The sequence below is a fragment of the Cynocephalus volans genome, chromosome 5 (assembly GCF_027409185.1).
Source record: "Cynocephalus volans isolate mCynVol1 chromosome 5, mCynVol1.pri, whole genome shotgun sequence".
NCBI lineage: Eukaryota > Metazoa > Chordata > Mammalia > Dermoptera > Cynocephalidae > Cynocephalus > Cynocephalus volans.
In genome coordinates, this window is record NC_084464.1 from 133,324,674 (window position 1) to 133,326,992 (window position 2,319).

The following is a 2,319-nucleotide window of genomic DNA, read 5'->3' on the forward strand; positions in this document are numbered from 1 at the left end:
GGCATTTGTTAATTGAAATCAATTACCAATAATCTTGTGCAATATAATTTTTGCTGTATTTTATTTTGATACAGAAAATATTTGAAATTTGTAATAAAAATGTAAAATGAAAACTTATATTCTAGATAATATCTGGTGGATTTATGTTTTTTCCCAAGAGCAGTGAAAATTAAAATCCTATATTCTTTACATAATCAAGAAGGACAAAGCCTCTCCATATATAACCACCAGCATGGTGAGCAGCAGCTCGCCCCCACCTGCAGCCGAGCAGCTCTGCTACGAGAACGTGAACGGCTCCTGCGTGAAAACTCCCTACGCGTCGGGGCCCCGGGTCATTCTGTATGCAGTGTTTGGCTTTGGGACTGTGCTGGCCGTGCTTGGAAACCTCCTGGTGATCATTTCAATCCTTCATTTCAGGCAGCTGCACTCTCCAACCAATTTCCTCATCGCCTCTCTGGCCTGTGCTGACTTTTTGGTGGGTGTGACCGTGATGCCCTTCAGCATGGTCAGGACCGTGGAGAGCTGCTGGTACTTTGGGGAAAGTTTCTGTACTTTCCACACATGCTTTGATACGGCATTTTGTTATTCTTCTCTCTTCCACCTGTGCTTCATCTCCGTCGACAGGTACATCGCTGTTACAGACCCTCTGGTCTATCCTACCAAGTTCACGGTGCGTGTGTCAGGAATTTGCATCAGCATCTCCTGGATCCTGCCCCTGGTGTACAGCGGTGCCGTGTTCTACACGGGTGCCTATGATGATGGGCTGGAGGAATTATCCAGTGCCCTCAACTGTGTAGGAGGATGTCAGACAGTTGTAAATCAAAACTGGGTGTTAATAGATTTTCTATCCTTCCTTATACCTACACTTGTTATGATAATTCTCTATGGTAATATTTTTCTTGTGGCTAAAAAACAGGCTAAAAAGATTGAAAATACTGGCTGCAAAACAGAATCATCTTCAGAAAGTTACAAAGCCAGAGTGGCCAAAAGAGAGAGAAAAGCAGCTAAAACCCTAGGGGTCACAGTGACAGCATTTATGATTTCTTGGTTACCATATAGTATTGATTCATTAATTGATGCCTTTATGGGCTTTATAACCCCTGCCTATATTTACGAGATTTGTTGTTGGTGTGCTTATTATAACTCAGCCATGAATCCTTTGATTTATGCTGTATTTTACCCATGGTTTAGGAAAGCCATAAAAGTTATTGCGAGTGGTCAGGTTTTAAAGAACAGTTCAGCAACCATGAATTTATTCTCTGAACAGATGTAAGCAATTGGATTGAGGAAGTTGAATATATCTTTAAGATTATCAAGTGAAATAAGTCTTAAAAAATCAAGTGAGATTATTGAATTGAATGGCAAATCAATTACTTTTCAAATTAAATAAGATAAATCGATGTTTTTCAACCTTAAGATGTGAACTTCCCTGTCACTTCTCCAAAAATATTTACTTGACCAATAAATATTAACTCCCAATTTGTTAACGGCTTCAAATCTCAGCATACACCTCTCCTTGCAAATAAGTCCCTCCTTCCGTTTCCTCTTTTAACCCACTGACTTTTCCCTGTGTTCTGGTATGTCACCTGAAAATATCTTTGTTCTTTGATTCCCTTTCCTCTTTTCCTTACAAAACTTTCTACTCTTTCCCAGTCAGCTGAAAATTTCATCTGTGAATAGCCTTCACCAGGTTCTTGCTTTCTTTTGCTTTACTTATTTTACCAAGGGAGCCTCGTTGGTAGCTGTTTCATCTATTCAGTGTTGGGAGAGATCGCATAGTGGGGTGGGGGTGAAGGGCAATTTACAAATGTAGACATCATCTTGACCAGGTTGTTGTGATTGTCAAACAAATTACTGCTATCCTATATTATTATTTCCTCCCCCAGACTAGGAATCAGAAACCACTCTGCTTCCCAGAATGATGTTAGAGCAATTATTGGCTGTTCTTTTTGCTACTGCTCAAACCTCTTGGAAATAGTTGATATAAATAGCACCCTGGGTTACACTATTCTCCTTATACACATTGACTATTGTTCATCTAAGGAAAATCTCCTTCAAGTGCTCTCTTTTATTTTCTATGTTTTTCTATAATAAAGCTTAATTACAAGAGAGCATTTGCAAGGAGGGGCTAGGGAGAAATTGGTGAAGAGCCACAAAAACTGTTTACATTGTGTAATGATAAAATAAAAAATAAATAAATAAAAGAAGAATTTTTGCAGGAGGGAAAGGATGGAAAGGGATTTTCAGGGCAAGTGAATAGCATGAGCAAAGAAACTGAGAAAGTCATGGAGTGTTCAGGAAATACAGAGATAAAACAAC

The 2,319-nt window shown here is 39.2% G+C and overlaps 1 protein-coding gene across 1 annotated transcript; it reads left to right on the forward strand.

Moving 5' to 3' along the window:
- Positions 1-232: 232 nt before the first annotated feature.
- Positions 233-1,283, forward strand: LOC134378554 (trace amine-associated receptor 6). The gene has a single exon (XM_063097775.1). It carries the CDS (start codon positions 233-235, stop codon positions 1,271-1,273), a length of 1,041 nt encoding a protein of 346 aa, XP_062953845.1. The 3' UTR covers positions 1,274-1,283.
- The last annotated feature ends 1,036 nt before the right edge of the window (positions 1,284-2,319 follow it).